The 25,009-nt window shown below is 32.9% G+C and overlaps 4 protein-coding genes across 5 annotated transcripts; 3 read left to right on the top strand and 1 right to left on the bottom strand.

The window, feature by feature from the left end:
- The first annotated feature begins 6,866 nt into the window (after positions 1-6,866).
- On the top strand, positions 6,867-11,010 carry LOC108218596 (protein ALP1-like). Its single transcript, XM_017391602.2, has 5 exons — positions 6,867-7,500; positions 7,586-7,811; positions 7,901-8,367; positions 8,942-9,314; positions 10,691-11,010. The coding sequence occupies exons 1-3, from the start codon at positions 6,988-6,990 to the stop codon at positions 8,359-8,361; spliced, it is 1,200 nt and encodes a 399-aa protein (XP_017247091.2). The 5' UTR covers positions 6,867-6,987; the 3' UTR covers positions 8,362-8,367; positions 8,942-9,314; positions 10,691-11,010.
- LOC135146713 (uncharacterized protein At2g29880-like) lies at positions 8,955-11,194 on the top strand. Its single transcript, XM_064092172.1, has 2 exons — positions 8,955-9,314; positions 10,691-11,194. The coding sequence occupies exons 1-2, from the start codon at positions 8,955-8,957 to the stop codon at positions 11,192-11,194; spliced, it is 864 nt and encodes a 287-aa protein (XP_063948242.1).
- A 2,636-nt stretch (positions 11,195-13,830) lies between these two features.
- On the top strand, positions 13,831-16,471 carry LOC108218594 (transmembrane 9 superfamily member 11). 2 transcript variants are annotated; one of them, XM_017391598.2, is made up of 2 exons: positions 13,831-13,996; positions 14,204-16,471. In XM_017391598.2, exon 2 carries the CDS (start codon positions 14,236-14,238, stop codon positions 16,207-16,209), a length of 1,974 nt encoding a protein of 657 aa, XP_017247087.1. In that variant the 5' UTR covers positions 13,831-13,996; positions 14,204-14,235; the 3' UTR covers positions 16,210-16,471. The 2 variants fall into 2 exon arrangements, with proteins under 2 accessions (XP_017247087.1, XP_017247089.1); XM_017391600.2 differs by having other exon boundaries at positions 13,869-13,996; positions 14,162-16,471.
- Positions 16,472-16,730: 259 nt separating this feature from the next.
- Positions 16,731-22,032, bottom strand: LOC108218595 (UDP-glucuronic acid decarboxylase 1). Its single transcript, XM_017391601.2, has 7 exons — positions 21,233-22,032; positions 20,836-20,983; positions 20,682-20,761; positions 18,194-18,277; positions 18,032-18,106; positions 17,261-17,353; positions 16,731-17,157 (listed from the first exon to the last, which is right to left on the bottom strand). Exons 1-7 carry the CDS (start codon positions 21,845-21,847, stop codon positions 16,948-16,950), a joined length of 1,305 nt encoding a protein of 434 aa, XP_017247090.1. The 5' UTR covers positions 21,848-22,032; the 3' UTR covers positions 16,731-16,947.
- Positions 22,033-25,009: the final 2,977 nt, after the last annotated feature.

Genomic DNA, 25,009 nt, shown 5'->3' with positions numbered 1-25,009 from the left:
TGCTGAAAAAGAACTTCTCAGAGAGTATCTAAAGACAGCAAATGGTGTCTATGCAGCTAAGGAGTAAAGTATCTGTAAGTGTTAAAAGTTTTCTGTTATAATTAGTTAAACTCTGTTGCATTTGACTTAAATGTTTTGACATCATCAATTATCTGTTAACTTGCACATAATTAATGTATGCACAAGTTGGGGGAGATTGTTAGATATAATTGATGATTACTGCTAATGTTCTTAAAGTTTGTTTTAGAACAGGAATCATCAGAGTTTAAGCTAGAAGCTGATCAGAGTTTAGTAAAGTCTGACAGAGTTTGATAAAGTCTGATCAGAGTTTACATAGTCAAGACTCGACAGAGTTTACACGTGGAAAGAGCTCAGAAGCGGATATACTTCAAGGAAGGATAGATGCTGAGGAGTGATTTGCTGACTATGGAAACTAAACAGAAAACTGGAGCAATCTTTGATTGATAGATTTATTAGCTGATTTATAGGATATCAAATCAGAGATTGATTTTGTAACTGTGTCTATATAAACACAGATTAGGGTTACTCTATATGAGTTGAGTTATCGAGTACATTGTTAAGAACCCTAGCAGCTCTTAGTGATACAATATAAATCACTGAGAGAGTTTTTGTAACTATTAAAGCTTTGTGAATATAAGAGTTTATTGCTTTCGATCTCTTATATTGTCTTATTGTGTTACAGATTGTGATCACTATATCATTCTATATAGTGAAAATATAGGACCTAACAGTTTTATTAAAATATTAACAAATTTAACATGTAATTACCATATTAACTTAATATAAACAACCTTTTTGGGACAAAAAAAATTAAGAAATGGGGACTAGAAAAAAGTGGGACGCAGGGTATATTTATTTTAATGAGAAAATGATTTAATTTTTTTTCCTACAAATAAGTTTGTGTAAATAAGAAAGATGAAGGGTATAAAACTCTAAATAGGCCCCATCTCATCAGGATGAAAATGTATCCCCATTTTCAATTAAAATAGAAATAAAAACATATATGATATTATCTTGTAGCGGGGTATTTATCTTAAAAAAATTTAGACTAATGTTTAGAAGTATTCCTTAAGAAATTTTATGATTTGAATGTCTAGTGGAGATCTTAACTTCAATCAATCATCAGATATATCTCTAACAAACGATTTACAAGTTTACACAAAAGTTTGAATACAAGAGATGATGTACATAGTAACATCCAATTATCAAATACCAACTAAATTTTAGATTTCATTATTTCTATATCCAAAATTCATTTATCCTTTTAATTAAGTTCAACTTAATTAATAATAAATAATTCAAATTTTCTATTTAATTTAAATCGATATTTTAATTAAATATTCCTCCAAACTTTCTTCGTGCGATCTTTTAGGAGAAATTAGATAACTATTTATTAATTTATTTTAATATTTGCATATTTTGAGTTATAAATAGAAAATAATGTTTTGCTAAGGTTTCATTGGGAAATCGGCTGTAAAATAAATGCAGTTGGACAAATCACATAACTTTTTGATATTTGCATTTTTTATGTTATAAATAAAAAATAATAATATTTTTTTTTAACATTAGAGAGTAAAATATGTGTCAGTTTCTCGCAAAAGTTTTAAAAGCGATGATCTGCCTTTTGCCTAAAAGTACATTTATGAGTTAAAAACCGATATTCAAAAAAAAACTGATTTTAGATTTAACAAACATTTTTTCGTATGTTTTCCGGTAAAAAACTGGTTCTTTGCAACAACAATATAAATGAAGCTTTAGTTGGCATGTCGATGTCGATTCTAACAAGAGTTCTCATGTGACATCGACATCAGTTGAGGGCTTTCGATAATTCGATCTGTTCCGGCATGAGCAATTTACAATGTTACGCGAAGAGTGTGGTACTTTGAGTCTATTTAGCTTATTCCAAAAATATTAGAATTTGATATAATCAAACTTGCCTAAATATTCCTCTTAATTATAGGTGTTCAAAAACTATTTTATTTTATAAATATCTTAACATGATTAACACTTGATCGACTTTCTATATAATCTCAAATTGTCTCGTAATTTTGGGACAAGTAAAATTGAAATTGTAATCAATATAACGAGGAATGTGGGGAGTATAATTTTTGTCAATTTGTTAAAATTCATTGATATTTATATCATCATACACTACTCTTATTAGTCAAATTTATAAATGTGACCGCTGAATATCAGTCAAATTTATATATATGACTGTTGATAAAATAGTCAAATTTATAAATATGACTGATTAGTTAGTCAAATTTAAGTACAAAAGCGGGAAATTTGAATTTGATGAAAAAATTGGAGGTGAAAAATCAGAGCTAAAAATGACCGACTGAAGTCAAATTAGGCGGTCAAATTTAAGAAGTCATATTTAACCGGTCATATTTAAGCAGTCACATTTAATTAAATATGACCGAAAATGTTAAATTCCACTAAGCTATTTAAGACCAACAAATTCTGGTCAAATTTAGCTAAATTTGACCGCGGGCAGTCAAATTTAGTTAAATATGACCGGAAATTGGCGGTCAAATTTACCCGTTTTTGTTGTAGTGTTTCTTACTAATTCAAATTAAATGTTTCCCTTTTTTATTTCTACTACCTCCATTTTAAATTACATATCCAACTTTTCGAAAAAAAATCAAATTAGGAGTCCACTTTAACTTTCAATATATACTCTTCTTGTGTTTATAAATAATTTTTTAAGTATATCGACTTTATAGTTAGTATTAATTTTATATCTTTGTGAATTAAAACACAATTTCAACATATTTATTCAGTAAAAAATTAAATAATAATAACTCAAGTTATGCATTTAACACACTTAGAAAGATGTGACAGAAAGCTTTTTGTAAATTATTTGAAAATAAAACACTACACTTAATTATTTTGATTTCAGCATGTTGTATGTTCCGAGATCAATGATAATTGGCATCAGAAAGGAATATTGAAAGAGATTTTATATGTGATGGTCATCTAAGGATATAACTTCTTTTTGGAGCAGAAGATTAGCTCATTAGCAGCAGCAGAGTTTATAGTTTTGATGCGGCTGGACATGCTAATTAAGGATGTTTTATTATCAGACTCCGATCACAATCTAATATATGGCGACAGAATGGTAATACCTTCTCAGTTGCAAATTGTTACTCCTTGATTAAACAGGACCCAGATTTTCAGGGTTTCGTTGTTTGGAAACTAAAGATCGTTCGGTCTAGAGTGAAATTCTTCATATATATGGCAGTGCCTTTATAAGAAAATAATACCAAAATTGGAATTTCTCATGAATAGTTATTGATATATATATCAACTTGAAAATGGTGCAAGGGCGGCGTGGTGTATTCTTTTTTTTTTTTTTTTGTCATTGCGTGGTGTATTCTTTTTGATTGGATAGAAATGGATGTGAGCATCTTCTCTTAGTTTTTCTGAAATGACCTCTTGTTTAAAGGAATCAGAACTTCTATCAAGAGATTAAGATTCTTAATCAAGTCAAGAGCTTTCTGCTGGCCTAGAATGAGACGCTTAATTCCACTAAACGAGGAAAGTTACGAGTTCCTTGCTATTCGTAATAAAAACTGACTAATAATTAGCTAGAAAGATCCAAAAACACATAAACAAAAACATAAATAGATTGATATATAAAGCAAGATACGTACGGTGACGTGTGCTCGTTGATATTCAACATCACCGTTTACCAAAATATGACTAATAATTAGTCAAAAAGACCAGTGATGTGTACATATTATTATTCAACATGTTTAGCAAACTATTACAACTTAGATATTATATTATCAAAGATTTGGTGGTGGCCCCGGTGGATCAGGAGTAGAGCCATGCGACGGTCCTGGGGGAGGATGATGATCACCTTTAGGCAGAACATGGATATGAAAATGCTGAGAGGGTAGAACATCAGGCAGCCCGTAGGATCTCTCTAGAGGAGGATTATTGCCGTGACTAGGTCCGGATGGAGGAACTGGACCTTTAGGCAACATGTGATCGTATTGGCGTGGATCTTGTTCTACAACGTTAGTCTTCCATAACTTAACATTCCTCGCTTCTGTAACAATATTGGTGTCTGCAATAGCCACCAGCATTAACACCAATATGAACCCTAAGCTTCTCATTGAAAATAGTTTTTGTACTTGCTGCTTTTGTTTTCCAATTAACTAGTCTCTATTTATAGACAAGGGATACATTGCTTGTGGACAGATTCTTTAGAGATAATAGATAACAGACGGTTGATAGTGATAATATTGAAGGAAAAATCTTTGATATTAATTCTTAGAGATGACTTAATGTATATATATGTTCTGTTCTGAGTATATATTCAAGGGGATTTCTTCCCTTTTCCAATCTTATTCTAGAAGTATAGAGATATTCATACAGATTTATCACAAAAATTCAGAAATTCATCAAATTTTCTGATTTATGATTGAGATTTGGGATCAGCAGGCAAGATCACAATCAGAAAAAATAAATTGAAACCGTCCAAATTAAAATGTACTGTTTTGTAACAGTTAATATTGACAACGGTTTCGACTTTTAAAAATCAAAAAATAATATTTTAGTTTTTTTATATCGACCTATATACCCCCGATTCACCCGAATATATAATTTATTCATTTATTTTATAATTATTGAAGAGATATTTTGAACCGAGTATTTATACAATTATATTAAATGAAAATGATGTCATTATAACTAGATCATATATCCGATTATAAAGGACCGATGGCTCATACATTTCGTATTTAAATTTCAACTTTTTTATTCTAGATAAGTGATACTTTGTGTTGATTAATTATCTGTGAGTATGGAATATCTTTAGTAGTTTAAAATTCAAACTGCACAAATCAAACCGTTAAAACTTTTGGACGATTTTAATTGATACTAACAATAACGGTTATGTAAGATCATGAAAATGCATAACATATTAATTGTTTACTGCTTTGAGTGATTTATCGAGAGAGATTTTGAAGGATTTCTTTCCTTTTCCTAATATATAAGAAGTTTGTAGATATTCATACATATTTATAATTAATAAATTTCAAAAAAATGTCAAATTATATTGATTTATGATTAAAATTTAGGATTAGTTAGTGAAACTGGGATAAGAAAAAAAAAATTAAATTGTCTAAACCATCCATTTCAAACCGTCCAAATCAAAAATTAAATTGTCTAAACCATCCATTCCAAACCGTCCAAATCAACATTTATGTCTTCGTATTTGTTTGAATTAGTAATGGTTTTGATTTCTTAAATTCCAAAAAATAATTATCTAGTTCAACATGTTTTTGTATATCAACAAATATAACCCGATCCACCCAAATATATAATAATATATATTGTTATCTATTACACATCCAATTATGAAGGAGCGAAGGGTTTTGCATTCGGTATCCGAAATCAAATTTATTTTTATTCTTTTGGTACCTAATACATTGTATTGGTTAATTATTTATAGGTATAATAATTTATATTTTAGTGGTTTAAAATCCAAAACGAACAAATTAAACGGTTATAATTTGGACGGTTTTTGGTACTGCAGGGCAAGGTATTTTATTACAGGGAGCACACAAACTGACTTTACAGAATACTCTGATTCAGATTGGGCCAGATACTCGTAGGTCTGTTACTGGTTATATACTCATATTTGGTAATTCTCCCATTGTTTGGAAATCAAAGAAGTAAACAACAGTCTGTAAATCCAGTTCTGAAGCAGAGTACAGGGCAATGGCTTCTGCAGCATCTGAAGTCAGTTGGGCTGTTAAATTACTCCAAGAATTAGGGGTGAATGATTTATGTGTTGTTACTCTTCATTGTGATAACTGCAATTTACATAGCCAATGGAACCCAGTTTTCCACGAGCGTACAAAGCACATAGAAGTTGACTGTCACTTCACACGGGATAAGGTTCTTGAAGGCTTAATTCAGCTCACATATTTGCCAATTACTCATCAGTTATCTGGTATTTTTACTAAAACATGCAGTGCCTTCTCCTCAGTTGCAACATTTGTCGACCAAGTTGGGATTGTTTGATCCTAACAAGCAACCAAGTTGCTTGAGGGAGGATATTGGTAGTATAGAGTTTATGTCAAGTAGTGGAACTAGTGGTAGAGATTTCAGCTGTAAATAACAGAATTTCCTCCCAAGATTAGTTAGTCAATTAGTTAGCTTACTTGTATATAGCTGTACATCAATCTCTGTAAATCACTTTTAACTTTCAATACAACACACAGTTCTTCATTTCTGTTTGGTTGGGCTGAAAGGAATGAGTTTAGGATGGAATGGAAAGGTCCATTCAGCCCATAATTTTTTTTGACTGTTTGGTTACTCCAACAGAATGGAATGGACCATTCTTAGCCTCATTCCTTTCCGTTTGACCCACTTAAGTTTTATTCCAGCTCAAAACACCGGGACAAGCCCATTCCTTTCTCAGTCCAAAAATTAAAAAACCTCCCGTTGCTCTCTCGTCGCCTCTGCTCGTTCATTTCGGATTATCAATTCTCGAGCTTGAATCTATTGAACAAACAGGTATGAAATCGATCCAAAAAGAACAACTAATTCATAGATTTAGCTTTGTGCGTGTTCATAGCTTATTACGAGCCTGTTCTTACACATTCGATCTCGTTTTTGTTTGTTTTTTTTTTTGAATTTTGTGTGTTTATAGTTGATTATTTGTGTGTTTATGGTTGATTTGTATACATATGTGTTTAATATTAACGATTTTAATTTTGATTTGATTGTGTTTATATCTCAATGTGTGTGTATGTGTGTGTATAGATGTAACAGATCTGTAATTGTGTTCATAGTTTTTTGTTAACTGATATGCAATTGTGTTCATAGCTTATCTTATCTTCTGTGTATAGATTTGTATATATCTGCAGTTGTGTGTATTTTGTATATATTTATGTACCTGTATGTTTGATAAATATCCTCAAAGGATCAAATCTGATCATATGCAGTATGGCACGTCTTCCACTAACTAGAAGAAAGACTATTCAAAGGAAGAGACTTATTTTATATTTGGAGCAGCTAAAAATGATTGGGTCAGTTCATTGGTTTTTTCAAATGATTGTGTTGTTAGGATTAAGGGTGGCATTAAGGCCTAGGTATTCCATTTTTAAGATGGAAAGAATTAATTATGTTGATAGGTTAGTTAATCAAAGTGATGACATTTGTGTTAAGAATCTTAGAATGAACATGGGAGCATTTCATAAATTATGCTATACACTTGAATCACGAGGATACATACGTGATAGTAAGCATATGAATGTTGTTGAACAAGTTGCCGTTTTTCTATACATATTAGCGCACCATAAGAAAATGAGTGTTATAAGCACCTCTTTTCAAAGGTCGACTGAATCGATTAGTCGACACTTTCATATGGTTCTTCTCGGGGTCTTGAGGTTACAAGAATTTAAGCATCCTGAACCGATTCCAAATGACTCAACCGACGGAAATTGGAAGTACTTTAAGGTACAATCAAACAATTCGAAAAAATTTATGCTAGAATATATCTAATAGTTAAAAATTATCTCATTATATGTTTATTGTTTATTAGAATTGCCTAGGGGCTCTAGATGGGACACATATAAGAATGAATGTAGCTGCTGAAGACAAGGCTAGGTATCGAAACAGGAAGGGTGAAATTACTACTAATGTCCTTGCCGCGGTTACACCAGATTTACAGTTCTCTTATGTATTGACTGGTTGGGAAGGGTCCGCGGCTGATGGGAGAGTTTTAAAAGATGCTTTGTCAAGAAAAAATGGACTCAAAGTCCCAAAGGGTAAAAAGAATCATCTAATTGTTTTTTAATGTGTTCTTTTTTAAATGCTTTGTATAATACGTAAGTACTAAAATATGTCCAAATTGAAGGTACTTACTATTTAGTAGACGCGGGTTATACTAATGGAGAAGGATTCTTGGCACCTTATAGAGGACAAAAGTACCACTTGAATGATTGGAACGATGAACATCAACCTACTTGTGCTAAAGAGTATTTCAACATGAGACACTCGACGGCTAGAAATGTAGTTGAGCGTTCTTTTGGCGTCTTAAAGAAGAGATGGGCAATCTTGAGAAGTCCTTCATTCTACCCTCCGAAAATTCAAAGTCGAATAATTCTTGCTTGTTGTGTTTTACATAATTATATTAGAAATGAAATGACTTATGATCCATGTGAAATCGACTTTGAAAGAGAAGGGAGGACAAATATGGAGCATGAGGGGATAGAAGACAATATCACAAGCATTGGCACAACTCCCGAATGGACATCATTTAGGGATAATTTAGCTGAAACAATATATAGTGAATGGAGGGGTTCTTCGAGGCATTAATTTTTGGTTAGTTATGGTTCTGAAAATGATTTCTTATTATATGCAGTAGTCACATATTATTACCTGGTTTGATTTCTTATTCTCTCTGTCCATCTACTGTTAGTGCTGTGATTTATATGAAGAAATTTTTCTATAATACCAGCATGGTTGGAGTTCCTGTCTAGTCTCTGTTACATTCTGGCAGTGCCTAAACTCTTTACTAATTTCTTTCCTTTTTTCTGCAACAAATATATGACGAAGTTTTCTTTACTCTTCCTTTGATTTAATGGACCTTTTTCTGCAACAAATATATAATACCAGCATGCTTTTCTATTGTATTTCAGTGTAAATTGTCAATGAAGTTTATAGGTTTCTCGAGAAATGCCCAGAAAGTGAAAATTGTAGAGGACTTGTAACATGTTTGCTGATATTGTAGCAAGAAGTTTATCTTTTGTATGAGACCATTACAAGAGAGACTAGACAGGAAGTCGAGTATGGTGGTGACAAGCCTAATCTCAGCTAGTTAGACTATAATACCAGCATGATTGATAGTATTTATCTGAAATGTAAAGTTGTGAACTCTGTTTGTTCTTTTACACAGGTTATAATAAGAAATGGAGCCAACTGAATCAGTTGTAGAAAGAGGTGCAGGAAGGAATAAAAGGAAATGGACAGATTTTGAAGATGAAAAATTAGTTGAATCGCTGATTGAGCTTGTGAATTCTGGAAATTTTAAAGCTGACAATGGGTTTAAACCTAGATATTTGACCTTTCTTGAGACTTCATTGCAAACAAAACTTCCCGAAGCAGGTTTGAAGGGAAAGCCTCACATAGAATCCCGGATTAAGACACTAAAAAAGGATTTTACTGCAGTTTATGATCTCCGATATGGTGCTAACAGTTCAGGATTTGGATGGAACTCAGAAAACCATGTTGTTACAGCTCCAAGGGACGTGTGGCTTCAATATCTTAAGGTAACAGTTCAGGATTTTTGTCATGTGATATATTAGAGAAGCACTTGCATTATTTGGTCACATTTATATAACTCTTTAAATACCTCTGTTTTGACAATAAATAGAAAAGGTTTGGCGGTTAAAGCAATTGTCTTAATTATCGATATTATTGTTTCATCCATGTCCTAAATTTGCTATCCAAAGGAGCCTGGACAGAATGGTAGTGATTTCTGTAAATTCTAGATACAGAGAATACAAAACTGAAAAACATATTGAAGTCCGGTGTCTAGCTGTTTTCTCTTAATCTTCGCTCTTGTCCTGGAAGAGCGAAAACTCTCAGCTCTTGGTCAGTCTTTTAATGTCCTGTAGCAAAGAGATTAAATGCACCAAGTACAGGAAGCTTAGCTTGTTTAAATAGCAAAGAGATTCAGTTTTGAACTTTTGATTAATTAAATTATGGGTAAAATGTTAATGGTAAATTAGCATATAAGAACATCCTAACTACTCCAGACTTGGGCATATTTAAGTTTATAAATGAGATGCTGTTATGGGATACTTAATAATATAATTGGACTTGTTTTCTTGATTGCTAGCATATAAGAGTTTGAAAAAAAAAACTAGAATACAAGTTAGCTGGTGCTTGCTATTGTTTTCTGTCTTTTTAAAACTATAGTTCTTGCCTTGGAGTTCTTGTATTTTTCTTTCTTCTGATGTAGCCAGTAGCCACCATTGGCATTTTCTCTGATAAACAACCTCTATCTGCTTAAGCCACACATCATTTGTGCATTATTCTTGTAGATTGTAGTTAGCTTTGCTGCTTAATAGGATTCTATTTATGCATTTTTTTTTTTGTGGAGCAGGAGATTTTTTTTCATGTACATCTATTTTTGCGAGGCCTTTTAGTGCCCTGACCCATTATCAGGCAAGTAGCTGACTTGCAAACTAAACTTGTGACAATATTACAATTTAAGTTTAATAAAGCCCTTCGGATGCATCTCTGTTTTACACACAATCAAATAAGATAATCTTAAATAATTTTGTACTTGATACATCCATTGCCAGGTCACTTGCTTTTAAACACCTACAGTAATATGAACAATAAATATCGACAATAGGCAACTTAAAATAAACATAAGTTCTGATATTGATAAGTTCTGATATTGACTATAGGTTAACTTTTCTGGTAGCACATTGACTACTGGGACCAAATAATTGTTTATAAATAGTTCTTCCCACACCATACAAATGTCTGGGACATGTAGATAATTAACTGTGTTTAGTTATACAGTAGTTTTTACCTAATCTCAATATCAAAATTTAATGAACATGTATCTAGTTCTATGTCATCATCTTTCTTACTTCTTATGTTTTATCTTAGTATCTAATTTTTATCGCAGGTTCACCCAGGAGCATCTAAATGGCAGACTACAGCTATGCCATGGTTCACAGAACTCTGTACTATCTTTGGAAAAGATAGAGCAACCGGAAATCTAGCAGAAAATCTTGCTGATGTTGTGGAAGAACTTAATACTGAGGCTGCAGATGAACTATCAGTCCAGGAAGCTCAACCAGTCGCACATTCTGACGAGTCAACAAGCATGAAGAAAAGAAAAAGAGGAAATGCAGATGCATTGTTAGAGGCTGTCTATGCTGCTTCAGACAGGCTCGCAAATCAGTTTGAGGCTTCCACTAAACTCCTCATCGCAGCTGAAGAAGATATGCGGGAGAAAAAGAAACAACTCAATCAAGAACTTTCAAAGATTCCAGAACTCGAAGTGCTCCAGAAACTTCAAGTTGCAAAGAGAATAGCCAATGATGAAGACTTGATGATACTATTTTTTGAAGCACCAGCAGCGGAAAAAATTGTTTTGGTGAATGCTATTCTAAACAAGGAGATTTGAGACCATATTTTGTTTATGTCCTTCCTGCACTTTTTATTAACATTTGACACATTTCACCAACTGTATTTGGTAACTATTTGGTAACTCCATGTATGTGGTAACTCTATAAAGCCAGTGTTTAATGTTTTGATAACAGTAGAAACTTGTTATCTTTCAACTAAATATTTTGGATTTTTTTTTAATTATCTTGGTGATATTATTTCGTTTATAATTTAATTTGCTATTTCACACATGATGTTTATTTTTAAATTAAAAAAATAAAATTTTTTTGTAAATAAATAAATTTTTTTATTAAATCCATTCCATTCCTTTGACTAACCAAACAACTAAAATGAATGGAATGCTTCATTCCATTCCATCTAAAAGAATGAACCAAACAAGAGCCTTGAATGATCATTCCATTCAACCTTCTTTCCATTCTCCCACCATTCCATTCACACCTTTATTCCATTCCTACTAAAATTCATTCATCCCAACCAAACACAACCGAAAATAACAGAACAAACACTCATTTAATATATATCCTGAAGCATAATCAACGCGAGATTCCAGGAAAAATGCATTTTGTTCTACACATATGAACACGAACTCTATTGAAAGAACTGCATGCCATCATGCAATGCAAGCAGAGTTTGTAGTTCCGGTAAACAAAACACAGTAGTCGTGCAAAATCCTTTTGCTCTGTGTTATTATCTTAATTATGCTTGCATTGCATAATTACAAACTCTGCTTGCATATGAGTTATACACCCAAGATTATCATTGTCCACGATGACTTCTCCGTCACAAAACTCCTCTATAAATGTTTGTTGCTCGTTTTTCTCTTCATTCAGATTATTTATTTGATATAAGTCAAAATTAAGATTTCATCATTTATTTTGATCGAAAGAGAATGCTTGTGTAGAGGAATACATCCGAAACATGAAATCCACTACCTTTTATTCTGCTAACATATGAAATGTATTATTTAAAAGATATTCTTTTCAGCTATACGGGATGATGACTTTAAAATATCAGCCGTTGAGTAAAATTATTATGATACAAATTATTAAAATTAAATTAAATTTGAAACTTAACGGGACAAAATTTAGAAAAACTACAATTTACCTTGATGGCATCAAAACCAGAGACAAAACCTGTATGCACTTGGTTTGGGGACCTTATGTCGTCGGATTCATTAATACCATTAATTCAAAATGTTATAATATTTGACACATAATTCTTCGTCGGTGGATCTACAAATATGCAAAATGTGAATCTACATGTCAGTTGTCTTCTGTTAAATTAATACTCCTTCCGTTTCAAATTACATGTCCACTTTAAAAAAATCACACAGTTTAAGAAAAGTGGATGTTCACAAATTAATTGCATTAAATGATCAAAATATGTGGAGTGAGATTGATTTAGGAAATATAAATACTCCCTCTGTTTGGATATATTAGTCTCTTGACTTTTTTGCACGCACATTTAAGAGCTTTGACCGCACATCTAAAATTATTATTTTTAAAATTTTCTTTTTGTGAATAAAAGTATTAGTGATATATTTTAATTCACAAAAAGAAATTTTTAAAAATAATAATTTTAAATGTGTGGTCAATACTCTTAAAAATGTGTGCAAAAAAGTCAAACGACTATTATATCCAAACAGAGGGAGTATGAAATATGTGGAGTAGAATTGACTTTGGAAATATGTTTTTGCATTGAAGGTTGAAGTGGACAAATAATTTGAAATAAAAAATTTTCTTGAAAATGGACATGTAAATTGAAATGGAGGGAGTACTACAATAGGCAACTGAAACTGATAACAGCTTTTTACCAGATCAGATGGAGTTCACGTATAATATGTTGAGTTCATACATTAAATCATCGTGATTCGTTGTTCATGAAACACGCTTCTTTCTTTCTAAGCAAAATGTGGAGAATTAGCTTTTGCCTTTGAGTGAATTCAACGTGTCAACCGTCAAATTTTACAAGCGAATTTACCCGGACTGCCTTTAGAGCATCTCCAAGGGTGTTATGTATAATTATTAGCTATAATATGATATATGGATAATCATCTAAAATTATAGCTAAAAGATCCTAGATTCACTCCAATGGTGTTATGTATAATTATATTATCTAAAATTATACATAATATCTTTAGAGGTTTTACAAATGTAGCAACCCCATTTTTAGTTATCTATATTTTTTTGCTAAGAGTTAATGGTTGGAGTGCTTAACTTTTTACATAATATCTAAATAGTGCCACTAGATGTCAACTTGATGCCAACTAGATGCCATGTAGATAATTTAGCTAATGGTTTTAGTCCCTTGGAGATGCTCTTATGTCTGCCTAAATTACATCTATTAAATTATGCTTTTTATATTTTAAAACACTAAATAAAATCTTGATTAAATATCTATCAATTAATTAAATTTCAATTAATTCTGAATCGGTAATTCAATCGAATAGATCATATTCCTGATTTTTGTAACACTGCTACGAATTAAGCTTTTAAAATTTTAAAACACTAAATAAAATTTTAATTAAATATCTATTTTACTCTGTGAAATAAGAAATTGTAAAGCACGCAAAAAATGTGAGCAGAGCAGCGGTTGTCATGAGTATTATTTTATGGTCATTTAAAAACAGGGATTCATTAAAACAACACTGACGGTAGGGCCTGTTTGGCAACTTCATTTATAAAGTCTCAATCAAATCAAACTTCAACTCTTCAAATATCGAATCACTTGTCAAATTCTATTCATATTATTTCTGTATTAGTCTTGAAACGGAGCTGCTGCTAATGCTCCACTAGTCGAGGTACCTTAATCCATGCTTTGTTATTGCAATTGTTAATTATTAGCATGTGCTAGCTGGTTGTTATATGATATATGACTGATTTGAATTGATTTTATGTGTTAGTACTTGTTTTTAAACTGCTTGTCTTTCTTTAGAATGCTTGATTTAACTTGTTATTGTTTTTAGGTTAACTGATTTATTGCCTTGTTTTATAACTGGGCGTTTCAGATCTAATACGAATTTACGGGTACTGGTTTAAGATGGCATTTTCTGATGAATTTAAGATCTGGGTATTGTTTATCTGTTTGGTAGCTCAATTGGGTCGTGGGTTTTATCTTCCGGGTAGTTACCCTCACAAGTATGTTGTCGGTGATCCCTTATCGGTCAAAGTGAATTCGATAACTTCGGTTGAGACTGAGATCCCGTTTAGCTATTATAGTTTGCCTTTCTGTAAGCCCGAGGAAGGTGTCAAGGACAGTGCTGAAAATTTAGGTGAGCTATTGGTTGGTGATAGGATAGAGAATTCCCCGTATAAATTTAAGATGAACACCAATGAGTCCGAGATTTTTTTATGTCAAACTAAGCCTTTGTCGAATGAGGAGTTTAGTCTCATGAAGAAGAGGATTGATGAAATGTATCAAGTTAATGTGATTCTTGATAATTTGCCTGCTATCCGGTATACCAAGAAAGATAATTTTTACTTGAGGTGGACTGGATATCCGGTTGGGGTCAAGGTTCAAGAAAAATATTATGTTTTCAATCATTTGAAGTTTACTGTTCTTATTCACAAGTATGAAGAGACCAATGTCGCTGGTGTTATGGGGACTGGTGATGCTGCTGAAATGATCCCTACTGTCGGAAACTCTGGACCAGGGATCCCCGGTTACATGGTTGTTGGATTTGAAGTGGTTCCATGCAGTTTCCAGCACAATGTTGAGTCGGTAAAGAAGTTGAAAACTTACAGTAAGTACCCGTCTGGAATAAAGTGTGAACCTACTACTGTGGCAATGTCTATTAATGAGAATGAGCCAATAGCCTTTAGCTATGAGGTTTCATTTGTTGAGAGTGATATTAAATGGCCATCTAGATGGGATGCTTATCTGAAGATGGAAGGAGCAAAAGTCCACTGGTTTTCCATTCTCAACTCTCTTATGGTGATCACATTCTTGGCTGGTATTGTCCTTGTGATCTTCTTAAGGACTGTCAGGAGGGATCTGAGTCGTTACGAGGAACTTGACAAGGAGGCTCAAGCCCAGATGAATGAAGAGCTATCAGGATGGAAACTTGTTGTGGCTGATGTTTTTCGCGCTCCAAGCAATCCTACATTGTTGTGTGTTATGGTTGGGGATGGAGTCCAGATTCTTGGAATGGCAGTCGTGACAATATTGTTTGCAGCCCTTGGATTTATGTCCCCTGCATCTCGAGGAACATTGCTCACAGGTATGCTATTTTTCTACATGTTTCTTGGAATTGCAGCTGGTTACGTTGCTGTCCGCTTGTGGAGGACAATCTTTTGTGGAAATGTAAATGGGTGGGTTTCTGTCTCTTGGCGGGTTGCATGTTTTTTCCCTGGTATTGCCTTTTTGATTCTGACAACACTGAATTTCCTACTATGGGGTAGTCATAGCACTGGAGCCATTCCCTTCTCTCTCTTTGTAGTTCTCATTTTGCTCTGGTTCTGCATCTCTGTTCCCCTTACTTTAATTGGTGGTTATTTTGGGGCCAAGGCACCTCATATTGAATATCCAGTTCGCACCAACCAGATCCCCCGGGAAATTCCTGCTCAAAATTATCCATCTTGGCTACTAGTTCTGGGGGCTGGCACCCTCCCATTTGGTACACTTTTCATTGAGCTTTTTTTCATCATGTCCAGTATTTGGATGGGCAGAGTGTATTACGTTTTTGGGTTCCTTTTTGTTGTATTGATCCTTCTTGTGGTGGTTTGTGCCGAAGTGTCACTTGTTCTAACCTACATGCACCTATGTGTGGAGGACTATAAATGGTGGTGGAAGTCTTTCTTTGCGTCTGGTTCTGTTGCAATATATATCTTCTTGTACTCCATCAACTATCTTGTTTTTGATCTCAAGAGTCTGAACGGACCTGTGTCAGCAACTCTTTACCTGGGTTATTCTCTCTTCATGGTTCTAGCAATCATGCTTGCAACTGGCACTGTTGGGTTTCTTTCTTCATTCTGGTTTGTTCATTATCTGTTTTCGTCAGTGAAGCTGGATTGAAGAACCTAGTCTTACAGGCATATCCTTGAGAATTTATGGTACATATAATCTCTTAATTTTGCTGGTTTCAGACATTGAGGAAACAATATATTATTTTATGAACAGATTTATTTTTGCTATGTAATAGGGAAGATTATAGTTTCTTAGTTGCTCCCCCTTGGGTATAGAACAAATGTGATTATTTTACTGTTGCAACTTGTTATTGTAATTCAATTTTTGGATTTGCACTCTTTCTTGAAGATAAATTTCCATTTTAATTATATATACACTTGTCCAAATGTTGTTTAGCTATAGATAGATGTTGCATCTTTATGAGAATCATTATAAGAAGTATTGGTGCTGGTGCATGAATAAATACTCTACATCCTTCATTTAGCCCCACACAATACAATAATGTCTGTATAGTTAAGTTCTTGCAGATTAATTTCTATCAGATTCTAGATTAATGAATGCTAACAAAGTTAAGCATCTGCAATCAACAAGTTTATCACATTATATCAATATATGTAATTTTGCAGTCCGACTTCAATTGGATATAAACATTGCTCCAAAATTCACTTCCAAAAAATTGTTCATTACAACTTTGAAGAAAAAATGTATGCAAAATGGGGCAGTTGGTACCCCATTAAGGAAAGAAGACTGTTTCTACTCACATATACCAATATATATATCATAAAAAATTAAAAATGAATAAAAAAAATGATATTCACTCTACACGTACACATTTCCGAATTATCTTCATTTCTGCCCTTTCCCTTCCTCTTCATTCAGGATGCGATTCTGGAAATCTGACACCATAAGTGGTAGACCTTCCCTTAAGGGAACCTTTGGTTCCCAGTTTAGAAGATCTTTTGCTTTGCTAATATCTGGTTTTCTTTTATGAGGATCATCCGCAGTGTTCTCTCTAAATTCTATGGCTGCACTGGGATCTATTGCTTCTTTTACAACCTGTGGTCAACAACAAAGCAGCTTTTAGTAATGCCAAAAGGGCTTACTAGAAAAGAAGCATGGTTCGCATCTCCAATTCAGAAAAATCATTATATAAGCAAACCTGAGCAAGCTCTAACATGGTGAACTCGCCAGGATTCCCCAAGTTAAAAGGCCCTACATGTTCGCCTTCCATCAGTGCCACCAATCCATTTACCTGACAAGGAAAAGTTACAAGTTTTCTCCAGCATCAGTCTTTTAATATAATTAAATAATGCCTAAATAACCAATACCACTCTTTGGAAAAGTTTCAACTTCCACTTTTTCTATATACAAGTTCAGAATTATATTCATCTGAATTTGCAGTGAATAACACTAGACCAGATGCTGCTATTTGGTTTCTTCTAGTGCTCTGGGCAGAATAGGACTTCAAAAGCATAGGATTTATTCTAGGGGGCCTCTAAGATGGTCTTTTGGTATACAGAGAAAATTTTATACAAGTACTTCTCATGTATAACCAAAGGATACTAGTCCAAAGTCCAAACCCCACAAAGGAAATTGTATATTTTTCAAGTGATTTTCATGTATGACCAGAGGATGTAGGTCCAAAGTCCGGACCCACAATCTATGGCCACGTTAGACGTGTACATGTTTTCTATGCGATATTAGAGATTTCTTCTGAATTCATTACATCAATGAGCAGTCGTAGGTTGGATTTAAATTAACGGTCCGTAACTTGGAGAGAAACTAAATCAATAGCATTTTCTAGCATATTTGTTGACAAGATGTTGTTAATGTAAATTGTCTACAATTCTTTCTAATAAGATAATGCGGTATTTAGCAGAATTGTTGATTAAAGGTTTAAAAGAAATATATAAAAATAATAAAAGAGTACCAAGTCTGCTACATATTGGAAGCTCCTTGTTTGCTTCCCATCTCCATAAACAGTCAATGGCTGCTTGCGAATGGCCTGCAAAAGATAGGTATATCGCCAGAATTCTTATATATGAATAAGTCTGTGGACAGGTGCATCAAATAACTAGAAAACAAAGAATACCTGTGCAACAAAATTGCTGACAACACGACCATCATCTAGGCACATGCGAGGACCATATGTATTGAATATCCGTGCAATACGCACCTGAAAATAGCACAATTGATGTGCAAGGTTTACGCATTACAGCTTCTACACATACAGTTCAAAACTAAATCTTCAGCAATAGGTTATGGTTAATAATCACGACAAGAATCTTATCTCTACAATTAAGTATTAAATTAACATTGTAACATTCATGTAAGGAACCAAACCAAGTAACCATCTTTGCTAAACGTTTCATCACTTTTCCTGAAATCTTTTGGCTAGATACCAACCTTCAAAATATGATACCTCAATAAAAATGTCAATCCAAATAGTTACTAAAGATAATCCAACTTTATTCTGATTTCCTCTTTGATTCTCAAAACTTTGACAATATTAACTTCACCTGCTATATAACTATGTCTCTAGGGAATAACAACATCAAAATGCTCTTATATGATTTCTTAACTTTGATATTTGGAGATACAGTAACAATTTATACTAAAGAAAACTTTCAAAAATGAATTAGGTGGAACATTTTATCTCCCTCGCCTGCTAAAATAGAAACGTCTCGAGGTAATAAAAGCATCATAATGCTCTTATACTTTCACAACTTTCAATTTTGGAAATACAGTAACAATTTAGTAAAGCAAACTTTCAAGAATAGAATAGGTGGAAATGTTTACTGCCAATAACAATAAATCTCTACTCTAGCTCACATACTAAAACCAACACAGTAATTCTAGCAGGCATAAATAATCTCTTCATTCAAAATTTGCCGTCCAATAATGTCATTTAAAGCAATCCTTTCCACCATATAATTACCTGAGCAAGGGTTGTTAGCCACGAAGAAGCTATCATAATTTTAGCTAAACTTTCTTAGTATTATTACTACAAATAGTTTACATGTTATGTCGTCTAATTTTAGATTGTTGTTGGCTAATTTTTTTTCCTCAGGTTTGAACTGCTACTAAATCAAAACTTTCTTATATATATTACTGGCTCAACACCATTATATGTATTGGACCCGTCTCAGTTCATACATTTTACACTGTGATTCTAGATATATAAATAGCTAAATGTAAATACATCCGGTCACACAATCTGAATATTATAATCAATACCTAAAATGTAAATTTGTATGTCGTATTATGTACAACCTTGTAGATTACATTTAAATATGTTTAAACATATAATATGTTTTCATTCGTCATGAACATCTATTATGCTGTAGTCATCTTAAAACCAGACCATACATTTAGCAAAAACAAACTAAACTATTCGCCATATATTCTGAGCATTCACTCTTAAGAGTACATATACAAGGATCCAAGAGCCAACCCAATAGTGAAGGTGTAAATTTCCCCTTTTTATGACGGTCATGTGTTCGAATCCTCTTTCCCACTCCCCTGATAAAAACGAACTAATAACTATCAAAAAAGGGTACAATATGGCAAGTTATTTCTAATGAAATATAATTGTTACTTATAAATTTTTAATTCATCAATAAAAAATAAATTTATCTATCTCTTTGTAATTGTGTGCCAACTCTAAATTGCTTCTATATTTTATAATATTATAACTAGTCATTGTGAACTTAGATTGATAGTTTAATAAAAATAACACTATTTAGCAATGTGATTTTTATCAACCCCCCGCACTTAGAGGCTGCATATGCCAGGAATGATACCAGTTACTAAATGTATCATAAAGAACTCCAAGTGCAAGAGATACTAATAAATGAAGAAACAAAATTTTTTTTTCAGCTACTAAATGCATCATGCATAAACGGCAAGATCTATTAATCAAATCTAGATTCAAAAAAAAAAAAGGAAAGAAACAAAGAGACATCTAATATTGGAAAGCCTTTATACTAATTTAGGTTAGGTGAGTACGCACTCAGGAGCATGAGGTTCTATTGGAAAGAGAAAATTTCTCCTAAGTATGTATTTAGAGGAGTTATATGAGTACATACTATAAATTAATGGTAATTTTGTAATTATTTGTATGTTCATTTAAACGTATGTACTTGGGATCATCAAGCTCTATTGGAAATGTGCAAGTAGAGATATTACTTTAAAAAAAAACACTTCCTAGAACCATGTATGCATCAATGTAGACATGGTAGAAAACATTGTATAGTTGCTAGAATGTAATATGTACTCCTTGATATAATTCAATTTCGCATATGCAATCCAATAATAATCAGGCACTATATGTGATCAAGTTGTATGCATGCACAAGCAAAATTTGTATTTGAAATCACTGCATGTAATAAAGAGGCCTGAAAAAATATGAATGTAAAACACCATCAAATCGTAGATTAATTTAACATTCCAATTGTCCATAGGCAAGGCATGACATAGATCAAAAACGTCTAAAAGTATGATTTTCGGTACTGGATTTTTGTTTGATAGTTGAACATTCCAAAAGGCATCACATTGAAGCAATATGTCTAGTTTTTTACCTCAACATCTGCCCCTCTATGATAATCCATAGTCAAGGTCTCTGCTGTCCGCTTCCCTTCATCATAGCAACTCCTCACACCTAAACTTCTCATTCTATGAGCATCTTTAAAACAAGCAATCTACACAAGTAACATAAAAGTTGAATTAACTTACCTATCGGATTCACATTTCCCCAATAAGTCTCCTTTTGTGGGTGCTCAAGCGGGTCACCATAAACTTCACTCGTACTTGTAAGTAAAAACCTAGCCCCAATCCTCTTGGCAAGACCCAACATGTTTAAAGTACCCATCACATTTGTCTTGTAATCGTAGTCAAGGATATCAAGCGATTCAATCAATTTAGCTACAGCTCAATTAACCTAATCATACTACATAAAAACCAAACCAGCATACAAATTATATCCTGCTCGTAAAGCAAGGCATGTGTGAGGAAAATACATACACATACATTAGACCTTACCTCTACTCCTGACAGACTAATAAGAACATACTAATACACATAACAAACGAAGAACTCATAATTAAGATAATAACACAGAGCAAAAGGATATAATAGTCTTGACAGGGTTATACTTGTAATGAACAGGCGACGCAGGACAAGCCAAATGATAGATCTGATCCACCTCCAACAAAATCGGCTCGACGACATCATGCCTAATAAGCTCAAACCTCGAATTCCCAAAATGATGCATCACATTATCCTTCCTCCCAGTAAAGAAATTATCAATCACAATCACCTCATCACCTCTCCCAATCAACTTATCCACCAAATGACTCCCCACAAATCCAGCCCCACCCGTCACCACAATCCGCAATCTCTTCCGGCCAATCCCCACCGGAACCCTCCCCACAGCCGCCGACATCACCCCAATCTCCCCAAAACGACTCACCGACTCATGATCCACCAAACCAACTGGGAAACGAGGATCCGAATGCGTGAGACGAGAAAGAGTGGGCTGCATTATAAAGAAAGTGGAAGCAATGAGAATGCCGACAAGAATGAAGAGGAATCTCTGTTCCTTAAAGATGTAGTGGATGAATCTTTGTAAGAGAGATCTGGGTTGTTTGGCGTGGGATTTGGGGGAATATGTATACGGGTTCATCTCAACGTCCCGTAAATGGGGAACTGGTGAGGCTTGTTTGTGTAATTGTTTCATTGTCTGCATTTCTTGATGACTCTGTGTTTCAAATTTGTGTTCATAGGACGACAGAATTAGAGGGGCAGTTGAAACATAGTTACCACTGTTTTTAACTGATCATGTTTGGATATGAATGTCTGAAGGAACAATAACAATACAGTACATGTATACAAAGTGGTCAGTCTGCAGATAACTAACTGATTTCTTAACTGACAATGTATCAGGCAAGGTAACAAAGAACAGAATTGTAATTATTTGATTGATATGAAAAGCCCATTTACTTCGATGATACTAGTATACTATTAGTACCAACTACCAAGTGGGCCGCATGCTTTCTAATCTTGTTATCATTTGGTTTGGGCTATAGTAAAATGAAAACCCATTTGTCAGCTGTCAGAGAATTTTAATTTATTCTTGAGCTTATTGCACTTTGTAACCACACACTTTGGCTGATTAGCAAATCAGACCCCACATTTTGAAACGTGACAGTTTCTAACCCTAAGTTTAATTTAGCTTTCGGTTTGTAACCCTGGCCCACACATCCGTTAAAAACAGCCGTTAAAATTAACTGTTTGAGAGGTAATAGTGTGTATATTAGTTTCTAGCAGCTACTTTACTCCACGTGACCCCTCAAAATTTATGTATCATATTTGAAAATTATTTCTGAACACACACAACGACGTAAAACAATTTAAAATACGTATATAGATTTAGAATCTGAATATTTATTTGTTTTTAAATAAACTATGTAACTTATTTGAGAATTTTAAAATAAATACATATTTTAAAAATTATTTGTAATTTAATATATATTGTTGTGTGTGTTCAGAAATAATTTTAAAATATAATACAAAAATTTTGAGAGGTCACAAGAGGTAAGGTAGCTGTTAGAAACTAATATACACACTGTTACCTTTGTTTTTAACGGATGTGTGGACCAGAGTTACAAACCGAAAGCTAAATGAAATTTAAGGTTACAAACTGTCACGTTTCAAAGTGTGGGGTCTGATTTGCTAATCAGCCAAAATGTGGGGTTACAAAGTGCAATAAGCTCTTTATTCTTTTGCCTTCAGGAGAACCAAAGTTAGGAGAGCTAGAGGAGCACCCCAAACTATTTAGCAATTATTTCGTCGGGAATGTCATTTAGCAGTTATATATTGATAAATACGATAATTTATTCCCTTTTCTTGTTTCTTCACATATTAAATTAAACCTATGTGCTAAATTTTAATATAAAGAGTGCTCTTGTTTTTTTTAGTATTTTAGAAAAAAATTAACAAAATCTATACTTCAACAAACATTATCATGGATCAGTTAAGAGATCGAGTATATTATTTTGTAAGGAGTCTAATTACTTTATTAATTAGTTTAAAAAGAATTTTTGTTATTAGGAATAAAAATGTATGCAAAATATTCATGTTTCCAAAAAAAAAAACAGAATACGATCAAAATTGCATATGAGATTACATTATTAGTTGCAAGTATTTATTCTTCACGTACTAACAAATGTAATTGAAGTTGAATATGAGTTTGCACAGTATTTCTAGGAAAAAAACTCCATTTATAAATTATATTAATCAACTAATCAATTATGCTCTTTTCATTTATAATTATATGAAGTAGTAGCGTTGGTATCCTTAAAGATGCTTGGTTTGTGTATGGTAATCGAAATAATATTCAAGAAAGAAGATGCGATAATGAAGAGCTTTTTTATTTATAATTACATGAAGTAGTAGCGTTGGAATTAACAAAAGAAAGGATTAAATTCTAATTATTACTTTCACTTAATCCAAATTTGGAAAAGAAATGAATAATTTTTTTATCTATGTATACATATATCTAAAAGTTTTGATATCTAGGAAAAATTTCTAAAAATCTGGAGATACATAGATGATGATGTTGGTTGGTTGTGTATCACGGTCATTAAAATGGTGATAACTATCGATATTCGCAAATCTGATAATCATCGATGATTATCAATGATCCGGCGAATGAGAGTGATTGACGATAATAATTTAGTTACGAGGTGAGGAAGGGGATCAGAAATATTATAGAAAGAGAAAAATAAATATCGGATAACAACCCTTTCAAACAAATAATGATACAAGAATAATTACTTCACTTATCATTTCTTCATTATCCAAATCAAAGCCTGATCGGACAATTTCTTGTGGGGTTGTCTATATTATATAAAACAATAATTGATTAAAATTTATTAAATTTTTAAGATGTTATAGTTTTTGAAAAGCTAGGAATATGATGATCTGGCAGGATACATATTTACATGTTGACGAGGTTGTTAGAACTACACATTTTACTCTTGATCAATGAATTGTGGCAAAAAAAATTTGTTCTGTCTGTTAGTGGTCTACATAGAATGGATGGCAAGGAGTTATGGACGAAATCATATATATCAGCAAACAATCAAAATAAATTTGGATGCAGTTTTCTTCGACGCTGACAATAGTTTTGGATATGGGTTCAGTACTCGTGATTATACATGTAGGTTGATAGACTCCAGTGTGTGTCAACGGGGAAGAACTTCTGCTGAGCTAGCCGAAGCAATCGCGTTTAAGAAAGCGTTAAGTTGGACTAAATTGAAGCAATGTCATAAAGTTCTTCTGGAAACAGATTGCATGAAAGTAGTGCAATCTCTTCGCAGTTCATTGTCACTTGCTTCCCCGTTTGGTTTGGTTATTTCAGATTTTAAGCAGCTAATGCAAGAAATCGCTAATGTTCATTCTATTTTATTAAACGTTCAGCAAATAGGTAGCGCATTGCTTAGCAAGGCAATCCATATTTCTTTCATATCGTAATTTTACAAAGGACAATGTCCCTCCTAAAGTGACGTACCTCGATATGAGTGATTAATTAAATGAATGATATGTGATCTTCATACGTCAAAAAAAATGGTATTGATTATTATATTATTTTAAATAATATCTATTACAGTATTTAATATAATAATTAATGTAATACGCAGTTTTATATAGATTTCTAAACTTTAAGCAATCAATATGATGTCGGTTAAAATTTAAAATAAGAATTTTATCAGATTGGAGGAATGAATTTTTCCTCGAAACATATTTATATTCAGATTGTCGTATAAATTTTTTAGTTAAAAGCTTTTCGATCTTGAATAAACTTTTAGTTTAAGTTTGCGTGGATTATGTTTGATTATTAGAGCAT

Source organism: Daucus carota, chromosome 4 (assembly GCF_001625215.2).
Source record: "Daucus carota subsp. sativus chromosome 4, DH1 v3.0, whole genome shotgun sequence".
Classification (NCBI taxonomy): domain Eukaryota; kingdom Viridiplantae; phylum Streptophyta; class Magnoliopsida; order Apiales; family Apiaceae; genus Daucus; species Daucus carota.
The sequence above is the reverse complement of the archived record's forward strand: the minus strand, read 5'-3'. Positions and strand labels throughout refer to the sequence as shown.

Bases quoted from the DNA above. Each gene is read 5' to 3' on its own strand.
- LOC108218596 (XM_017391602.2), top strand. From the start codon at position 6,988: ATGGCACGTCTTCCACTAACTAGAAGAAAGACTATTCAAAGGAAGAGA. The intron at 7,501-7,585 runs GTACAATCAAAC...ATTGTTTATTAG, and splicing joins GAAATTGGAAGTACTTTAAG to AATTGCCTAGGGGCTCTAGA. The intron at 7,812-7,900 runs GTAAAAAGAATC...TCCAAATTGAAG, and splicing joins TGGACTCAAAGTCCCAAAGG to GTACTTACTATTTAGTAGAC.
- LOC135146713 (XM_064092172.1), top strand. From the start codon at position 8,955: ATGGAGCCAACTGAATCAGTTGTAGAAAGAGGTGCAGGAAGGAATAAA. The intron at 9,315-10,690 runs GTAACAGTTCAG...TTTTTATCGCAG, and splicing joins TGTGGCTTCAATATCTTAAG to GTTCACCCAGGAGCATCTAA.
- LOC108218594 (XM_017391598.2), top strand. From the start codon at position 14,236: ATGGCATTTTCTGATGAATTTAAGATCTGGGTATTGTTTATCTGTTTG.
- LOC108218595 (XM_017391601.2), bottom strand. From the start codon at position 21,847: ATGCAGACAATGAAACAATTACACAAACAAGCCTCACCAGTTCCCCAT. The intron at 20,984-21,232 runs ATATCCTTTTGC...GACTACGATTAC, and splicing joins ATAACCCTGTCAAGACTATT to AAGACAAATGTGATGGGTAC. The intron at 20,762-20,835 runs GTAAGTTAATTC...TGAGAAGTTTAG, and splicing joins GGGAAATGTGAATCCGATAG to GTGTGAGGAGTTGCTATGAT.